Source organism: Crassostrea angulata, chromosome 7 (assembly GCF_025612915.1).
Source record: "Crassostrea angulata isolate pt1a10 chromosome 7, ASM2561291v2, whole genome shotgun sequence".
NCBI lineage: Eukaryota > Metazoa > Mollusca > Bivalvia > Ostreida > Ostreidae > Magallana > Magallana angulata.
The window spans coordinates 58410340-58429076 of record NC_069117.1 but is presented as its reverse complement, the minus strand read 5'-3'; the positions used below and the strand labels follow the sequence as shown (position 1 = coordinate 58429076).

The 18737-nt window shown below is 34.9% G+C and overlaps 1 protein-coding gene across 1 annotated transcript; it reads left to right on the top strand.

The window, feature by feature from the left end:
- The first annotated feature begins 3800 nt into the window (after positions 1-3800).
- Positions 3801-17929, top strand: LOC128191414 (uncharacterized). Its single transcript, XM_052863470.1, has 9 exons — positions 3801-3879; positions 4000-5300; positions 7010-7178; positions 7797-7847; positions 9971-10042; positions 13253-14544; positions 15268-15355; positions 17539-17589; positions 17821-17929. Exons 1-9 carry the CDS (start codon positions 3831-3833, stop codon positions 17838-17840), a joined length of 3093 nt encoding a protein of 1030 aa, XP_052719430.1. The 5' UTR covers positions 3801-3830; the 3' UTR covers positions 17841-17929.
- The last annotated feature ends 808 nt before the right edge of the window (positions 17930-18737 follow it).

The window sequence follows — 18737 nt, the reverse complement described above, 5'->3', positions numbered from 1 at the left end:
ACAACAGTAGTACCACGTACTTGAATGATAAAGTACTATAGTGGCACCACGTTCGTAAATAATAAAGAACCATGGTGGCACCATGTACGTAAATACTGAAGTACCATTTTGGTACCACGTAAGTAAATACTTATGTACCATGATGGTACTATGTACGTTAATACTAAAATATCATAGTGGTACCATGTACATAAATATCAAAGAACCATAATGTCACCACGTACACTCCCGATATGGCAACGGCGGGTTCATTAGCTGTAGAAATATACACTTATACATCAAGTGGCACTATCATTTGTAATGGTACCGGATTGAAGACTGAAGGCTCAATATTTACAAAGTCAGAGTTGTATTTGCGCCATCTCCATTTGTTATGGTAGCACCTGGCGGACTGGCGTAATGACGTATTGGCGTTTGTTGCGGTATAGAGAGGCGGTGGGTTTACAATCAATGTCGGGATATTACAGAGTAAACGATGATAAGAACTTGACAAATATTTGTACAAGCTCATCCTAACGGGGGCTTATAACACGGTCAACATATTGATTGGAAAAGGCTTAAAAACATGGAATATACTTTACTCTTTGTGAAAACAGTCATTAGTGCATTCTATGCTTTTTGTTCCGTTGAGACAGAACCATCAATTTTCTTTCATATTGAGTGCATGGTATTATTCTATTTGTTTGTTTATCGGAGTTTTGAAACCCTGAAAGCTCGTCCTTCCGATCAATTTCATGGTCCAACCTTTTCTATCGCTATTTGGAAACAGTAAGTACCGCAAACGTGAATTACATGCATCATTATCGATACTGGAGGAAACTTATTTTTAAAAATAAACAATTTGTACCTACTATTCCATAGAATTTAAGTAAATACGAGAAAGAAAAGAGATTGCATATGCACGAGGACAATTAATATATCACTGGTAATCTTTACCCCGCCCCACCTCTCCCGTAAACAACATCTAAATTACGAGACTGGAACAATGTAAAGTTACAGCATTTAAGTTACAATTTCATGGATAATTTATGATAATTATATTCAAACAAAAGTTATACAAGATATTCTTACTACATGTACAAAACAACCATATACGTAATTTGAATGATTCTAGTTGTGAAATAATAATCTTTAGACTAACTGACAAATTAGACTTTGGAACAATGTCTTTGATATTTTCAAACATTCTTGAAATCAAATAAAAAGTTCTTCAGGGGAGTGTCTGGTGTATTGGATATCGATAATCGTAAATTTAATTACAGACGAGCATGTTTTTCCCTGGGAATAGGAGCTTTTACAGATTTCGCTAGATTACAGAGCAACGATTTTGAAAAGACAAAACTTTGAATATTATTGATTATCTAAAGAATGGGAAAATCTTAAAAAAAAAAACCCAACTTAAAACCTCGTGATTTTTGGCACTAACCATCCGATGGAAGCCAGTGTCTTGTTAAACTGTTATATATGATACCTGTATACCACACACGGTACGTTACCTGTTGCTTTTATCCGTTGTTCCATTCATAACAGTCGTGTCCAAATCATCCGTCAAGCAAGGGCGGAAGGGTTTACTCAGGACAGCATCATTTCTTTACCAGACTAACGCCAGTTCACTCCCGACAAAAACTGAAGCCTATTTTGTCTTTCGATTGTCATTTTAAGGTTGTTCTTTTATAGAATTCGAAAGTTTTGTCTTCCTTTTGTTGTCTGTACATTCCATGGCGCAATCTGTGGCTGTTCAGAACTCATTATAATGCCAGCTTATATTTGTCTCGGAAAATCTTTGGTTTATCAAGTAAAAGATCTATATACCCGATAATTAATATGTTTGTTTTAGTCACCCTAAAACAGGGCTATTTCTGACTTTGTTATCTAATAAGGCATGATCAAGTTTCCAAAATGAATTTTAACGTGAAATTATAAGACAGGGCCGGGTATCATTACTGCATTGCTTTGTGTTAAATGTCTTAGTTACAAATTGTATGTATCCGGTATACGGTATTTATTCAACAACTAAGACACCTAAGACAGAGTAATCCACAACAGACGGTCATATCCGTGATGTTTTATGCACCCTAAATCTGTTCTATAGCCATTGCTACGAACGCGCAATAAACTGTATGTACATTAACGGACATGAAAACTTTAACTCCATGCGCGGACTTAAAAACTTTCCTAGGGGTGGGAGACCGAAGAATATTATACTTTCGGTAATTTTACTGCGTAAATTTAAGAAATATTTGAAACACCAACCCCTTCCCACCCCCAGGTCCATGAACTTGGTTCCAATTAAGATTTCTGATTCACTTTGCATTTTTTAAATTCCACTTGCACAATATATAAGTTTTCAAACAAATCGCATGTCAAGAGAGCATTTAATAATATTCTGAGAAGAACACTTAACATTAAAAACCCAAATACACACATCATTTACGCAGAAGTTAAACATGCCATCAGGTTTAACGATGTTTAAAAAGTAACTTTTTCAGTATAATTTTTCTTGCAAGTTGACATAATTTATCTTGCATGTAGGGAGTAGAAATATGCCACAATAGCAATCAAATCAAGATCATTTTAAATATTAAAAAATCAAATGTTGACCACATGTGACTTTCAACTTGCTAGATGCTACTTTTTTATGTTGACATGCGATATAAATATGTTAACATACTTGCAAGTCAACATAAGTAATTTGCATGTTGACATAAATAACTTGTTTGTCAACATACTAATCTCGCATGTCAACAGAGATAAGATGCATTTCAATATAGATACCGGTAATTAAGTTAGATGTTAACAAATCTTTTTTCGCATGTCAACATATATAAGTTGCATGTCGACATGAATAAGTAGAATGCAGCATGTTGGAAGTCACATGCGGGAGATATTTGATATTTTTTATTTTTTCATAATTCATGTTTGATCGCAATTTTCTTGCATGTCAACATAACTGTGATGCATGTTAACGTAACTATCTTGCATGTCAACATATTTATCTTGCATGTCGACATATTTCATAGAACAATAACTAACACACAAGGTGCAGAAGTATGCAACAAACGGTTCTACAAAATGTACGTACTGTATTGAAACTCGGCACACATTTCTGCACAGGTTTTGTCCTGTCCGTACATCATAAGAGAGATAACTCACGTTGGGTTAAATTGTGAATGATAAGAATCGATGGGAAAAAAAAGAAAGACAACTCCAATTCGGTTTCTTGTTGACGAATATCAAACTTAAAACAAATAGAGCGATATGATGTCTGACTCGATTTGTTTTATCCGCCTTCGTAACATCTGTACCGGTATTAGCCAATAAGTATTTTAAAAGTAGACGTATGTTAAAATCTGTCTTTCTGCTAGGTATGGAAGTTTGATATTACCACGTACGATTTTTAAAAAGAAAAGAAAAATATCTTTTAAAAGAATTTTTTTACAGTGTCATTTAGTAATCATGCTGTGCTTGAAGGTGAAAAACCAGTTTTCAAAAATGTGAATAATCCAAAGAAGTAGTAGGTGGGGGTTGGCATGGACAAGATAAGCATACGGTAGATTTTTAGCTCACCCGGACATCCCAACTGACGCACTGCTTGTCACCCAAGTAGCTCGGAGGTTTTTAACGTCTGTTTTACATTTTGTATGATCAGTATTTTATGATTTAATTGTAATAAATAGCTATACTCATTTAGTTATTAACTTTAGAATATCAATTCGTCGATTTGTCTACGGTGAACGCCGTAGGCTCCTCAGCCTTATGCGCTCTAATATTTCATTATATCTACACAACCCTATCATTGATTTACCTGTCTCGTCGTCTTATTTTCCAAAATGAAGACGTGTTTTTGGTTAGGACTACTTTTTCTTCCCCTGGCTTATTGTGAGAAACAATTTTGACTATTTTTAAGAAATGTAAATAACTTATATCTTTTTATTTTCAATTATTATTATTTGAATATTAATGAACTTTAAAAATTATTGCTCAGCATTTCATTTTAAGGTGCGTTGGATAACAGAGGGACAAACTTTCTGGTAGCGTTTCTGGACAATTTCCATAAACCTACGCAAGACATTAGCCCAGAGCTGTTCATCACCACTGCCAGTACAAAGCCAGTGCACGTTCATGTTACCTCTCCGGGTTCTACCCACCCTAGTATCTCCCAGTCCTTCGTGGTCACTAAGGGTGTCGTCCATAAAGTGGAGGTTGACCCCCATTTCCGGTTGAACCACACCCAGCTGACACATAAAGTCATCAAGATCTCGGCCAGCGACGAGATCGTGGTTTACGGCGTGAACAGGGAGGCGGCATCTGATGACGGGTACCTGGCTCTACCCACCAACGTCCTGGGTAAGGAGTACTATACCATCTCCTACTCCCCCGCATACTACTACTGTGTGTTTGGAGTCATTGCGGGACACGACAACACACAGGTCTCCATTCAGCTTCCAAATCATGACGGCATTGAGGTGACTTATAAACACCATGTTTACCACAAAAACGATTGGATAAACGTCACAATGAACAAGTTCCAAGCTCTTCAAATAAGTGCGGTTGGGGATCTTACAGGAAGTCACGTGATTTCAAATTACCCGGTAGGTGTCATTAGCGGAAATAAGAAAGCAGTTGTTGGAAACACCGGCGGATCACGTGACCATTTGACAGAGATGTTAATGCCTGTACAGTCGTGGGGCAAGAATTTCGCCACGGTGCCCGTCCCTCAGAGAACAGTGGGCGACATCTTCCGTTTTGTGGCTAGTAAAGACAATACAAAGGTCACCGTGACAAGTAAGGTCAACGGAACCGTCGTCCACCAAAACTTCACCATCCATCATGCAGGGGACTACGTTCAGAAGAAGTTCAGTTCTTCCATGTACTCGCACATTCAGGCCAGCGATCCAATCGCCGTGTTCCAGTTCTCTCAGACCCAGGCCTCGGCCCACGAGAATATAGACCCCTCAATGATCACTGTCCCTCCCATTGAGCAGTACGGCACGGACTACACGTTCACCACCCCCGAGTACTCCAAGGGCCAGTACCAGAACCAGTTCATGTTTATCGTCGACAGTCGCCACAAGGGAGGTCTTCTCCTTGACGGACACCATCTACCTCATAACCAACACTACGTCCATATCCCCGGCACCCACCTGGTTGGAGGCTACGTGAACATAACAGTGGGCACCCACACGGTATCCCACAAAAATCCGAACATGACCATTGGGGGGATCCTGTTTGGAAGGGCTCACGTAGAATCGTACGGCTTTCCTGTTGGATTCCTTGTTAAACCAATCAACCCAGTCACCGTAAGACCCAACGTTTACATAATTTGTTTTTAATAATTGTGTAATGTTTTCAACTCAGGGCGATCTTGATTATATGACTCTATCAACTACACATTATGTTTTATATGACTCTATCAACTACACATTATGTTTTATATGACTATATCAATTACACATTATGTTTTATATGACTATATCAACTACACATTATGTTTTATATGACTCTATCAACTACACATTATGTTTTATATGACTATATCAACTACACATTATGTTTTATATGACTCTATCAACTACACATTATGTTTTATATGACTCTATCAACTACACATTATGTTTTATATGACTCTATCAACTACACATTATGTTTTATATGACTCTATCAACTACACATTATGTTTTATATGACTCTATCAACTACACAGTATGTTTTATATGACTCTATCAACTACACATTATGTTCTATATGACTCTATCACTACACAGTATGTTTTATATGACTCTATCAACTACACATTATGTTCTATATGACTCTATCACTACACATTATGTTTTATATGACTCTATCAACTACACATTATGTTTTATATGACTATCAACTACACATTATGTTTTATATGACTCTATCAACTACACATTATGTTTTATATGACTCTATCAACTACACATTATGTTTTATATGACTCTATCAACTACACATTATGTTTTATATGACTCTATCAACTACACATTATGTTTTATATGACTCTATCAACTACACATTATGTTTTATATGACTCTATCAACTACACATTATGTTTTATATGACTCTATCAACTACACATTATGTTTTATATGACTCTATCAACTACACATTATGATTTATATGACTCTATCAACTACACATTATGTTTTATATGACTCTATCAACTACACATTATGATTTATATGACTCTATCAACTACACATTATGTTTTATATGACTCTATCAACTACACATTATGTTTTATATGACTCTATCAACTACACATTATGTTTTATATGACTCTATCAACTACACATTATGATTTATATGACTCTATCAACTAAACATTATGTTTTATATGACTCTATCAACTACACATTATGTTTTATATGACTCTATCAACTACACATTATGATTTATATGACTCTATCAACTACACATTATGTTTTATATGACTCTATCAACTACACATTATGTTTTATATGACTCTATCAACTACACATTATGTTTTATATGACTCTATCAACTACACATTATGTTTTATATGACTCTATCAACTACACATTATGTTTTATATGACTCTATCAACTACACATTATGTTTTATATGACTCTATCAACTACACATTATGTTTTATATGACTCTATCAACTACACATTATGTTTGATATGACTATCAACTACACATTATGTTTCTGGCATGTTTTACAATTTAACGTCAGGTGTGTAGGACGTTTACTTCAATTGCTTTCATTCACTTTATGAATTATAAATACCGTATATCCTGTATTTTTCGCTGAGATCTAATTTTTTGATTTGAAATTATATCCTTAATGATTTCCTATAAGAAAGTTTTTGAAATCGCAAAAGATGACGCAAATGAAAATGTTACAGATTTTCCTCAATTTCGCCAATTTTTATTAGACGCGAAAAATCGAGATATTTGGTATGCTACAAAAATGTAATACACCAAAGCATGTTTCATTGGCCATTTGATGTGATTCTAGCATGTCCAGGTCACCGCTCCACCCACAACCCCGCCAACCACACCCCCACCTACAACACCCATGCCTACCACCACCGGTCCAGTGTGTGACGCTCCCCCGATGACCAGGGGCGATGAAGTGGACAATGACTGTGATGGCCGTGTGGACGAAGAGAACTGCGACGGCACAGGTAAAACGGGGGGATGAAATTTGGTAAATTCGGTGATGAATGATGAAAAAAGTATATATCTGTCAATGAGTGATGGAAATATGTTGTTTTTGGTAATGAATGATGAAAAAATGATATATCTGTTTACAAGTGATGAAAATATGATGTATCAGGCATTGAGTGATTTGAATAAAAATAATTTACATGTATCTAGTAAAGAGTGATGAAATCAAATATATGGGGATGGGTGATAACAAAATATAAATGTAATGTAACTGAGTGATGAAAATATGAGTTATCAAATATTGAATGATGAACAGATATGTGGTATATTAGGTGAAGGGTGATGAAAACATATGAAGTATCAGGTAATGTGTGTTGAAAAACTCACAACCCATTACACAATATTTTCATCACTCCTAACCCAAAACACAATATTTTCATCACTAAATACCTGATACATGCTTTGTTCAACACTTATTGCCTGATATTGTGTAATGGGTTGTGAGTGAAGAAGAAATGATGTATTAAATAATGAGTGATGAAAATCATTCAGGTTGTGAGTGAAGATAGGAATTTTCTAATTATAATTGGTGAATGATGATTGATAACGATACATTTTGTATGTTGATCTTATAGATACCGATGGCGATGGGCATATCGACGAAGACTGCAATAATGAAGAATTACGTAAGTACCGACAGACAAACCAACAGTCTGGGCAATGCTATTATTGAGTGTTAGTGAGATTAAAGATATCTAGATGTTGTTTAATTATCCACTGGATCTTAAAAATTTTAAATATTATTTTTAGTCATAAACTATATTTATAGCGTTCTGGGAAAACTGTTTTAGGTATAAAGTTACATGTAGAATATTTTCCTACATCTTTATATACAAATCTCTTCCTCAGTAATATCGGTACATTAGAAGCTCTGTACTAGTATCCTCGATCACCAAGCAACGAATCTCAACGAATGGGGGACAATTTAATCGACGGCTTATCGATTGTATGTCTTTTCTTTTTAGAGATTATTGGTAGAAGATGAGACATTGCATGTTGACGATGAGATAGCAGACATTGTACATAATGTTCATATCAATAAACAAGAAATCGGTGCCCGTTGTTGTCTGCATTGTATTAACGGGGTCCCTAATCTTATATTTTTGATGTGAATTCACACTTGCTGTAAAATTAAACTGCTTGAAATACATGTATAATTAGATTTACGAAGGCTACTGAGTTTTGAAATAATCAACCAATCAAATGATTCGTAATGTGATTAATGGGGATATGAAGATTGCGACATTGTAGAAAAATTAATTATTTTTTCTGCAATAATCGATACCTTCATAAACCGCATGAATTATCAAAGAAAGCATTTTATTGTTTTTATTTACATCTTTCTTTTTAACAAATTGAATGTAAAAAAGTAAGTAAAATTCACTAAATTAATGTTAATTTACATCAGTACGTTATCTAAAAGAAGCAGCCAAATCGTCTCCAATGGGAATTTGAGTCTGACATCATCATGATTATTTTGCAGTCCGTGATTTTTCTTTGGTTGCTGTAGGTTTTGACCCATAAATAAACGGGCCGTGTAGATTTCAGTCTGGCTGTATATATAGCGCTATGAATGAACTATAAGTTTCCGAAAGAAATAGATAGAATCCTCGGGACATGTAAATACCCATTTATGTCATAAAATCAATAATAAGAAAAAAAAGTTTTTAAAACAGATGTGTCCCATTAAAATAATTTTCTATAAAACTTAAGGATGTTGTTTACTCAGGGTTTGATTTCTCAAATCCGGATTGTTAAAAAGTTCAATTTCATGAGTAAAATTTGTTTTAAATACAAAAGGTATTTATGAAATGAATTATCATTGACATAACAATCGATATTTTTACTTAATTATGGAATTAGGCTCTGACAGAGTTTGACTTTTAGCAAAACAGAGGAAATTCGGACTAAATTTTTCAGATTTTGTTTTTCACTGAAATATTTTTGAAAGTTAAGATTTTATTTGTTAGTCAACATTATTTTGCATATTTTCTGTTGGTTTTATCTTGCTTTTTCGTTTAGATAATTGTATGGCACACACTTCAAAAATATTGAAAAATGCTTAAAAATGATAAATGACAAAAGATCTAATTTTGATCATTGACCTCATATAAATTTTATGCCAGCAGAAAAAGGTCAATATACTTAGTTTAATACTATAAATGTTTTAGCAATATCATCATTCAGTTTTTGGTTATATTGAATCAAAAAAGGGCAGTAATTTGAAAAACTGATAGAGGAAATTCGGACTAGAATATCTATTAAAATAATGAATGAAAACTTCAAGCTTTGTATCTATTTTATGTCACTGTCATTCATAAACTTTATTTCATTTCGGAAAGAGTTAAGCAATTTGTATTATTTTCATAATTAAGAAAATTTCAATCATTGTGTACAATTTTTATGGATTTTTCTTCAATTTTCAAAAAATATTCAATGGCCATTAACTCAAAAAGTAGGTCATTGACCTACTTTTTTGAAAGTGAGGAATAACACTACTATGTAAGGTCTATAACACACAATAGTTGGTTTTTCATTATCATCAGTGGAATTTTTTTTCATTCTGAGTAAACGTCATCCTTAACTTCTTATTTGAAAAACACCTTTGCACTATAAATGATAATACAATCCTGTATTAAAATTAGTACATGTACTAGTAATTGTCCTTAGAAACTTGGTCACAAAGATAACCATCTCCTGTGATATAACAAAAGTACTCTCCTTATCTGTATTCCTCATTGATTATCTTTATTCATTCATTCATTCAATATGACGAATCAAATCTGGGTTGTTCTTCTTGTACTGGTTCCTCTGGTCCATGGTGAGCTGGTTAATTTTCTTATGTGATAAGATTTTATCACGGAAAGGTTGTCAATCAATACTGCAAATTAGTGTCTTTAATTTCAACGCCTTGATTTTACAATTTAACGGTGAATACCTGGTCCATGACGATTTCTTTTCACGAAAACCCTCTCAGTTGAAGGGTCTAAAACGCGATTTGAGCTCCAAATTTTCATATTTTATTTTTCTATTTTTCATGTCTAGAATGATGAATATGGGTATTCGTTAATTCTTTCTCAAAATTTGCAAGCAAGATACAGAGTTTGAAATTCTTTGATTTGTAAACAAAGCTCAAGTCTTGTTATTGTTCTATTGGTATAAGTTTGAATTAATTAAAGGAGTCTTCTCGTTATCAAACATACTTCTTATATATGATAGGAAACTTATGAAATTTTGACACAGGGAAACAGATCATATAACCAAATGATTCTGTCAATTTAATTAAATTTGGCCTCCTTGTTTGGCATTTAGGTCAGGTTAAGGTCACTAACTTTTTTTTCTCAACTTATTAATGTAGTTCTTTGCAGTTATGTAGATATCTGTTTAAGATATGAAGATTCTATTCTTCAATGAAATGATAGAATATCAGAATGTCTAGTAGCTTATACTACATAATTGGAATAAATATTCAAACTAAAATTAATATTACTTAGCCTGCATTTCCTCTAATTTTCTTAAATTTTGAAGAATTTTTTATTATCTTTTTATGCTTTCAATATTTAAAAAATATTTCTGATTTTTACGTATATTGAAGACTTTATATACAGATTTAAATTGATAGAAAAGCTAATAAACTGACCATTTGATAAGAGCGAAAAGCTGAATTTAATGATTTTTTCACACAAATCGATGTATAGAATATGCACTTTAAAGGGACATGGTCACGATTTTGGTCAAATTTTATTTTACTGCTTTTATTATTTACAATGCTTAAGGAATGCATTTCTAATGGTCAAATGAAAATTGGGTGACAGTCGATGAGTTTTAAGCAAGATACAGGGTTCACAATTCTTCGTCATGTAAACAAGGCTCGTGCCCTGTTTTTGTTTACATAGGTTCAATATACCAGTTAAAATCTTTTCAAGCTGATTTGTCTATCTTCTTATTCATTTTAAGCATAAATAAACAGTTACTAACGATTATCACATTTATTTGAGGTCTAAAACTGGAATTTTCACTTCACCATTCAAAATGTAAACAAACACTTTGTTTACATAGCGAAGAATTGTAAGCTCTGTAACTCGCTTATAACTCAACAAATGACACTCAAATTTTGGTTTCCTAATAAAAATGCCTTACTGAAGCATTGTAAACATTAAAATCGAAAGAGAAAAATTTGACCAAAATCGTGACCATGCCCCTTTAAAATGCTTATTAAAATGTTATTTGGTAGGCAAATCATATTAAAAAACATATTCTGAAACCCAAGTATCCTGTCATTAGTGCACATTAGTTAAAATATCCAACATTAATATCATTGTTTTAAAAATGTTAAAACAGACACATTAATCTACAGCAATTTTAAAATGCGAAACATGTGATATTTTCCTACGCCAATATTCCGCCAAAAATAAAGTCCTTGTTAGATTCTAAACATTGATTACTATTTCTATGCTAAGTTGTATGATAGTAAAAAAAAAGAAAAATAATCTATTTTAATTTCCTTTCATCTTAATTTAATAAACGATTAATCAAATTTACGTTTGGCAAGTCGAAAACCAGAAAAGATTCCTTCCTTAAATGGTACCCTCTTTTCTTGATAATGTTATCTATGAATAATTTAATTATGGTTGTAACGCGCTTTCTGATTGGCTTAAACATTATTTTATATCGTATAGAGAATGCTGTCTACGTCATAGTAAAACTACCGTCAAAAACGTATCAATATGCCTGACGTTACATTTGAATTTTGTTCAATTTTACGTCATTTTCAAGGTCAAATGACCGTTTTAATCTACAATGAAGAGGCAAAAGAATAAATTATAAGCAATGAATTCAATATTTATTAGTTTTATACGATATAAAATGGTTTGAAACAGTTTACGCTTTTTTATAAACCGCTTTGCGGTTTATAAAGCGTAAACTGCCCAAAACCATTTTATATACATTGAATTCATTCCTTAAACAAATTGAATCAGTCTATCTTGTTTACTACTAATTTGTCAAATACATGTATATGGCAATTCCCTTACTTTACATTATTTGTATACAAATTTAGACTCAAACTTTGCTTGCTTAACAATAAGTTCTTACCTCTGTATCTCCTTGTAACTTGAATTCTAACATTTAAATTTTGGCCAGTCGTTAAAATGCACAAGTAAACAATTTCAACCATAAACATTAAATCATAAAATTTTCATCTCAAGTCCCTTTGATATAAACATATAAAAGATAAACAGGAAGCTTTTCCCGTCGGTTTTACAATTAATCAGTGATTCACTGGTTCATGTCAATCTCTTTTCACGATAAAACCCTTTCAGTTAAAAATAAGCATACATGAGATAAACAGATTTTTTCCCGGCGATAAAAGTTTGCGACGGCGAAAATCCAATTTTTTAATAGGGCCGGTTTGGGAGGGTAACAGTTGAAATTCACACCCCCCGGAAACCATTATCAACCGACGCGAAGCGGAGGTTGGCAATGGTTTTCGAGGGATGTCAGTTTCAACTGTTGCCCTCCCAAACAGGCACTATTCATTTATCATACTGAATGACTTAATTTAAAAAAAAAACTTTACTGCTGACATGAATTCTACGGCGAACTAAAAACGCATAAATTACGTGCATGTAATAATTTGTTAAATTACGCGTTGCTGTGTGTGTTGCTAACACTGAGATAATAGAACGGATTATAAACTGCGTCCAAAACAATCAGATTTCAGTACTGTAAACCAATTTTTATTCGCGGCGACTTAATTTTGCAATTAATGCCAATAAACTGGTTTGCGACGACGAATGTTTGCGACCAATCCTTATCCAAACCTGTATTGTTATAAAAACTATTAAACCAAGGATTGTTCGCAGCGAGAAATATTCGCGACGTCAAGGCTCTTGCTAACCTTGCGAAAATTTCTCGCACGCGAATAAAAGGTGGTTTACAGTATTTAACATGAAAGTATAATAATCATTCTAATATTTTCTAGCCGGTTAATGAATGTTGATTTACAGTACCGGTATATGTATTTTGGCAGGTGCGTTGGACAGTAAAGGAAAGCAGTTTATCATAACTTTCATGGAAAACAAAATTCTAAACAACACCGATTACAAGCCAGAAATTTTCATAACCACTGCCAGCACCAATTTGGTTCACGTCAACGTGACGTCACCTAAATCTCAACACCCGCAAATTAACGCCCACTTTACGGTCACGCGGGGCATAGTTCACCGCGTTGTTGTGGATCAGGACTTCCGTCTGAACCAGACAGAGCTCAGTACAAAGGGCATCTTGATCTCCGCTGACGAGGAAGTGGTTGTTTATGGTGTTAACAGAGAGCTGTGGTCGGACGACGGCTATCTGGCACTACCCACGGACGTCCTGGGTAAGGAGTACTACACCGTGTCCTACTCACCCTCGTACTACTACTGCGAGTTCGCCGTCATCGGCGTACACGACCACACACATGTTCACATCAAATTACCCAACCATCGAAACGTCACCGTCCACTTCAGGGGCCATGTCTACCACAAAAACCAGTGGATCAATGTGACCCTCAATCGATTCAGCACTCTAGAGATCAACTCTGTCGGAGACCTCACGGGCACCCACATCATATCTAGCAAACCCGTGGGCGTTATCAGCGGGAACAAGAAGACGATAGTTGGTCATGGAAAATCACGTGACCACTTGACTGAGATGTTACTTCCTGTACAGGCCTGGGGCAAGAACTTTGCCACCGTGCCCATTCCCGATAGACATGTCGGGGACAACTTCCGGTTTGTCGCAAGCAAAGATAATACACACGTGAGCGTAAGCGGCGTAATCGATGGCAAGCCGTTCACTGATAATTTCGTTATCCAGCATGCTGGAGGATACGTTCAGAAGCATTACAGCTCCAAATTATACTCCCACGTGACTTCGGACCAACCAATGGCTGTTTACCAGTTTTCAGTGACTCAGACCTCACATACGGACCAGGCTGATCCCAGCCTCATCACGATCCCACCCATCGAACAATACGCGGCAGACTACACGTTCACCACGCCCCAGTACTCCCATGGACAGTATCACAACTACTTCATGTTCGTGGTCGATTCCAATCAGACCGCGGGATTGATTCTGGATGGAAAGTCGCTGCCCCAGAGCCAGACTTATGTCCATATTCCAGGCACCAACCTAGCGGCAGGATACGTAAACATTACAGTGGGAACCCACAGTGTTTCACACCTCAATCCTAACACGGTTATCGGTGGAATCTTGTTTGGTAAGGCCGGACTCGAGTCCTATGGATTCCCAGTTGGTCTACTAACACAACCTGTTAACTCAGTAAGTCACGTTTGTTATAATTAGCAGTTCAAATGATTTTTCAAATCGATGAGTTCGAGTCTGACAGTAAGTAGTACAAAACCTGAAAAAAAACCCAGATTTACCGATTATTCGAATCAATATGTCTTGTCTGCATAATCAATCGGTTAGCAAATCTAAAGAATTAAAATAAAAAAGTTACAGTATAAAACGTCAAAAATCACAATTACTGGCGATCCAGAAAGTTGATCAATACAGTAGAATCTAAGTATGCCTGTTCAGATCGCGGGCCTCTTGTCGTCGTTGATACCGTGCATCATTCTGTTGTTCTACTGTATTTTACTTTTCTTCGCGTGCAAAGTCCTAGGTTCGTTTTATATGTTTAAAAAAAAAGATTTATCTGATTCTTGCTCGTTTTAATTTATCTGATTCTTGTATAGTGGTAATATGTCTATAATAAAATCATTATATATTTTTGCGAATAAAATGATTCAGAAAACTTCATCTTATATATCCCCGTAGAAAAATCAAGTACTACGGTATAATATTATTTTAGCTAAGAAAGTTAGAATTAGGCCTCGCACGTAATAAAAATCGAACAAAATTTTCGTTAAGTCCAAGTCAACTTTCACAGAAACTTCATTTGATTTCATTTCATACAATTTCACACTAACCAAAGTTTCCCTCTGTACAATCTCGTTTATGTCCTTCTCATATATACATCTGTATCCCCGTCGCTTGTAGGGCTGCCAGGCGAAGGCTATGACCCCCGGGGATGAGGTGGACAATGACTGTGATGGTGAGGTGGATGAAGAGGACTGTGACGGAAAAGGTTTGATATCATCTACATTAATCCTATAATGTACTTTATAGTTATGTAAGGCTGAAAGACAAGCAGGAGAGACTGGTTAATCGGGATTATAAGGACTAGCAACCCCAACCGCAGATGTCATGGGGAAGAATCCAACATATCAGTTACGATTAAACCGGAAGTACAATATCATCCGAGCCTTTCGAGAGGGTGGGAGGCTGAAAGGCTCAATAGGACATCAACATCGTAAATGACGAGGCTTGTTCGAAGGACATTGTCTGGAATCAACAGTAGCTAAATTGTATGTCACTACTTGAAGAAACGTAAGAACCTTCATTGGTTACGAATCCAGAAGCTAGAGTTAAATGTCTACCAGTGATGACGCAGCAGCAACGCTCAGATTTCCAGCTGGTGAGATGCAGATGGTTCAAAGTCAGGAAACAAGGAAACACACCACAGTACTGAGGATCTCTACGCAGCTGTACAGTCACAGGAAGAAGATTACCTTTCATGGAGGAGGTGAGAAGTTCAAAAGAAACCATGACGATAGAGGGAAGAAAAGAGAAGTATAGGTGGTCTCCCACGAATGAAGGCGCAAAGTAGAACTTGTGTGATGATAGTCTAGAGTCCATCCTGAGTTGTTCGGCTCTCCAAGACGGTGTAGAATGAATGATTACAGCTTTGCTGTGAATTTATATAAGCATTAAAATTACTAAGAAAACGTTGCAGAAGGGCAAACGCACATAGAGATAGAAGTCTCAAAAACTAAGGGACATCCAAAGATTTTGCTTTTCTAAGAAGTCTCGAAAGAATGCGAAGAGGTAAAGCAAAGAACATCAGGAAGAAAAGAAGCTCATTTCGTCCAAAACCCATAAAGGGGTACAAACAAAAATTTAGACAGCGAAACATCAGGTGTATTGATGGCTAGATACAAGAGGACAATGGGCATTAATAAACGTAGAACTATTTAGAACCCCCTGAAGAAACTTCGTGGAAAGAAATTGTTGTAGTTGTAAAAGGGAGCAAATTCCCGATCAACCACTAGACTTATTGATATTCTATACAAAATATAAAAGAGGCGTTCAAAAACTTTAGCATTGAGCTTTTCAAAGTTATTATGGATAAAGGAAACCAATACGGATGGTTGGAAAAAAATAGAGGTAGTTATGGTACCAATGAAAAAGACGCAAGAAAGGTTATTAAAACCAGATAAGAACGATATTGCTCCCTCGTGTATAGAGAAAGACCTTTTTGCTGTATTTGCAGGAAGACTAACAACATACATGATCATGCAACAATGGCTACATTGATATTTCAGTGCAAAGACGATGGGTTATCAGATTTCCAAGAAGGCTAGAACATATCAGTTCAATAACACAGCTGATCAAAGAGGAAAGAATAAGAATAGAAATAATTCAAGAGTAGTTTAGCTAGAACTGGCAAATGCCTGTGCAAACCGCACACACGAGTAATGAACGCCATTCAACATTATTATGTTCCAGACACAACCAAAAAATGTGAAATTCTCAAAAGGTACTTTGAAAAAGTATGCCTCAGATTCACTGTAGGGCAGCTCACAAAAGATTGATAGAGGCTTAAAAAAGAAATAACAACTATTTGCACCATTCTAGTCAACATATGCTTGATGGGGATAAATCTGATCACCAGTGCTGCAGAGCGAGAAACAGAGATCCCGAAGACATTGATGGAGTGAATTATCAGCAAACAGAGGATAATAGACGCACATCCCGATAATTGGTGTTCTTGATGAGACAGTAAGCTGAGCTAGAATGGAGTTAACACCCAAGAAATTTTAAAAGAAATCTGATTATTAAAAAGGACAAAGTAACAAAGAAATTTACCTTGCATATGCAGTGCAATGAGATGCAATCTATAGTTGACAAACCCTTAAAATACATCTAGGGAAATGGTTTGATTTAAGCCTGACAGACCAAGGAAACATCAATTAACTGGAAGAAAAAGTTACCAAATATGCGTTGTTAACTTGACCAAAGAAGGCACTTTGGGTGGATATCAATTCATGGATGAGACCTGACAACAATTTTGATACTAATTCTCTAAAACAATGTGATTTGATCGATCAGTTTTAAGTCATGATTCTGATTGCTTATGATTTCTAAATTAAGACAATGATTCTGATGATTGATTTAAGATTGATTCTGATTGGTAATTTCTAATTTCAGACAATGATTCTGATGGCAAAATTGACGAAGATTGTAGCGGGGCTCCTCTTAGTAAGTATAGCATAAAGGAAAAAGATATCACGTCTTTACGCATACATATTGTTACCGTAAGACAAACTGTTAAAGCTCTTGGGTTATCCTGCACCTAAACTGCTGGACTTTTTAACACTTTCTAATATTGACATTTGAAAATTTCAATTAAGTTCTGTTGTTTTAGGAATGCTGATTTCTTTTCGTTTTTGTTTTTTTTCCCCAAATCATATTTATCATCTTTATTTTCAGTTGTTATTGGGAGAAAATAAAATACTCTATACAGTATGCTATTTTCCAAATCAATGGTTTTCTAAAATTGTACCTCTATCCTGAAATAAAGATTTTTTTTTCATTTTGATGCAATTCTTAGTATGTTTTACACAATGTCATGTATACTGACATTAGAGTTATCTAATGTTCTTGTTTTTGAATTGTATTCACAACTTCAAATTAAGCTGCTATCTTTTGACTGTCGCCTATATCCAAATGAAAAAAACTAGAGAATGTGTATTCGTAATTTTAATCATGCTGAAAGCCCATGCAAAATATTTGAGGTCATAAGCAAAAGCTTGCGTTGCATACCAGCTGAGATACATTAAAAATCATCTGGTAATTTGATTGTATTATTGAATTTTATTGTATTAATGGATTGACTTGATAACTGTGAGAACAATAACGCCAGTGTGAATTACTGTGCATGTTCATACATCCTTTCTTGTTACTCTCTATTTATGGCATCTTTTTATTTAACTTGTATCCGATTTCTTTATAACCTCGCAAATCATTTTTGTATGCATCTCATTTGGTAAATGCATTATACACTTCTCATAATTCAGACCATCGTGAAATATTCATATACATCTTAACTGTGTGCTGAGATTTATATTTATTTTTTTATATTTATATCTACCGAGAATGATTACTCTATTTCTTCCGGAAACTTATGGTTAATCAATAGTTCTATAGAACAGTGGACTGAAATATACACGCCCGGTTTATGGATTTGACGAAACCTACAGCGACCTAAGAAAAATCACGGACTGCACGAAATAATCATGATGATGTCAGACTTAAATCCCCATTGGAGATGATTTGGGTGTTTCTTTTAGTTAACATACTGATGTACATTTACAGTAATTTAGTGAATTTCACTTACTTTATACAAC